At 44.6% G+C, this 2,389-nt stretch overlaps 1 protein-coding gene across 1 annotated transcript; it reads left to right on the plus strand.

Moving 5' to 3' along the window:
• The first annotated feature begins 247 nt into the window (after positions 1-247).
• LOC123106680 (uncharacterized) lies at positions 248-2,181 on the plus strand. Its single transcript, XM_044528773.1, has 3 exons — positions 248-707; positions 1,191-1,426; positions 1,770-2,181. Exons 1-2 carry the CDS (start codon positions 327-329, stop codon positions 1,359-1,361), a joined length of 552 nt encoding a protein of 183 aa, XP_044384708.1. The 5' UTR covers positions 248-326; the 3' UTR covers positions 1,362-1,426; positions 1,770-2,181.
• Positions 2,182-2,389: the final 208 nt, after the last annotated feature.

The raw sequence follows: 2,389 nt of genomic DNA on the forward strand, positions 1-2,389 counted from the left end.
CCCATCATGCACGATGCATGAACGATTGACCATCTGATAGATGTGATGCACTTGGTTCCTTAATTCGATGGCTGGATGTGAACCATCGTGCACAAATCGTGCGTGGAGTGTCGTGTGTATAGCAGCGTTGGCAATGCAGGCGGAGTGCGAGGGTAGTATTTCACCCCTAAGATTTTTTATGTTTTTATGCGGGTACTCGGTAAGATATTGGATACTCAGCTCAGCGGTCAGCCAATTCGCATGGCGTTATAACGAGACGTGTCCAGCCTCCCCTCCAGTCACTCCCGCCTCCTGCAGCTCGCTGCTCCTTTTTCTCCCATAGCCCCATGGCCGCTCCGTCGCCGCCCACACCAGGCACGGGCAGGCTCCCGACGATGGCGGACATCATGGCCGCGTCACGCGCGCAGGGCCTACGCGTGCGCTTAAGCACGGTTGGCCCTCTCTTCCGCGTCACGGCAACCCGCGTCGGCGGCGACGGCGACGTGGAGCTGGGCCGCGCCGAGGGCGCTGTCCGGCCCTGGCCCGGGGGCTCCGTGCTGCACCTCGACTCCATGCGGATGTCGCGCGCCACGCTCGAGGTCCCTGACCGGCCGCTCTTCGGCCTCGGCATCTTCCTAGGCGCCGTCACCGTGCGCCATGGCTTCGACGCTGGCTGCGTGCGCGCCGATCTGCTAGCCATCAACGATACGCCGCTCTATCACAACAAGGTATCACCTCTTAGAACATGTCTGTCGGTTCGTTGTGGCTGCTGCTTAATCGGATATACTGATGGTTAGTGAATTGCAGGTTTGAGCAAATGTGTACCGTAATGATATTTGGAAACATTCAGTGTAAAAATCTAGAGTTGTAAAGTACAAAATGGTTAAGAAGATTTTTGAGCGGACGTCTACTAGTGTTGAGTTGACGACTAATTAATGCTAGTGGACTTAGCTATATAATCACTCAAGTTCTCTATATTTTCTCTTCTTTTTTCTATTTACGTTTATTTCTGAATTTTCTATGAGTTAAGCAAAAACTTTTTCAACTTGATAGAGAAATGAGAGGCGCCAAACAGCAAGGAGCATATGGTTTTACAATGGATTTTCGCTTAGTGTGACAGAATGCTCTATTTTGTGTTTACTGAGTATAATTTTCATTTGGGAAAGTTATTCATTTAGATTCATTCATTGGTGTCTTTTTGTTGTCGTCAGCTTGTTAAGTTCTATACGAGGATGGGTTTCAAAGCAGTGCATGAGGTAGATGGATCATCAATGATGGATCTTGCTCATATGTTAGTGTGGGGAGGTAAAGGAACAAGAATGGATGCTGATATAGAACAGCTCCTCATGAAGTGGAGCAGAAGATTCGGATCTCAAGACTGAAGGCTTTTTTCTTGAACGGGAGTTGCATTCTTTGCAGCAAAATATTTAGATATATGATATACAAGGTAAAACTACTGGTTTGATTTTTTTGCTTTAGTGAACTTGCTAGCTTGTGTTTATGAAACGGTAGGGCGATTGTGCAGCGAGAGTGGTTAGTGTTAGACTCAATGGCACCAGGGCATTAGCCTTCGCAGATTCCTTATAGATTAACTATATTTATTATATGTTTGGGGCTTAGGTGTATTGCTTGGATTGGACTAGTTTAGACATCCCCTATGAAAGATCATCTCAGTGCAGAAAATTGCTTCGTATATGTGTGAATATATGCTCTGTACTATTGATTCAGTAACAAGTGCAATAAGCATGCATAATTGGTTCGCTAACAAGTTTACAACGTTCCATCTTCAGCATTTTCATCAGCAAGAAACAAATGGCCAGACAGATTGTATATTTATATTCCGGCGACGACCGAATGTAAGGGGGCAAGAAAATGGGACTCAACTCAATCTTCAGGGCCTTCACTTCCTGAGAGACAGTCAAGCTCTTTCAACTGTAGGTCAGGTCAAGCAAGAAATCTCCATGATCCGTCACTCTCTGCGACAAGGAATCTTAGCATCTACACAAAGCTCTTGAAAAAATGCTGCAATGCAAACCATGAAATGTTACAATTTTTAGCATCTACGCAAATCTTATAGTATTCAAATGGCATTGACAAAATGTTACAATTCATGCACTTTTAAAATCCCGTGAATCAGATAGGCATGAAAATATTTCATTGCAATTTGTATTGGCAATCCACGCTTTGTATGGGGAGCTCCTATCTGCCACTCTCAGCGAGAGATTGTTAGTTGTGCCACAAGCCAGTTAACCTGTCGAGCATTCCTGATTATAAAGCAGCGCAAAACTTTAAGAACCAAAGCCAGATCCAAGCATTTTTTAAATTTCGAGCACAAAACATTTTTTTAAACGTGAATGTTATATGAAACGCCAACACTATTCAAATTTGTGATTTAAAAAAAACTCAAATA

The sequence above is a fragment of the Triticum aestivum genome, chromosome 5A (genome assembly GCF_018294505.1).
Source record: "Triticum aestivum cultivar Chinese Spring chromosome 5A, IWGSC CS RefSeq v2.1, whole genome shotgun sequence".
NCBI classification, from domain to species: domain Eukaryota; kingdom Viridiplantae; phylum Streptophyta; class Magnoliopsida; order Poales; family Poaceae; genus Triticum; species Triticum aestivum.

What these genes read in the sequence shown, in the direction of transcription:
- LOC123106680 (XM_044528773.1), top strand. Translation starts at nt 327, where the DNA reads ATGGCCGCTCCGTCGCCGCCCACACCAGGCACGGGCAGGCTCCCGACG. An exon ending in CGCCGCTCTATCACAACAAG is followed by an intron (nt 708 to 1,190) that starts GTATCACCTCTT and finishes TGTTGTCGTCAG; the next exon opens with CTTGTTAAGTTCTATACGAG.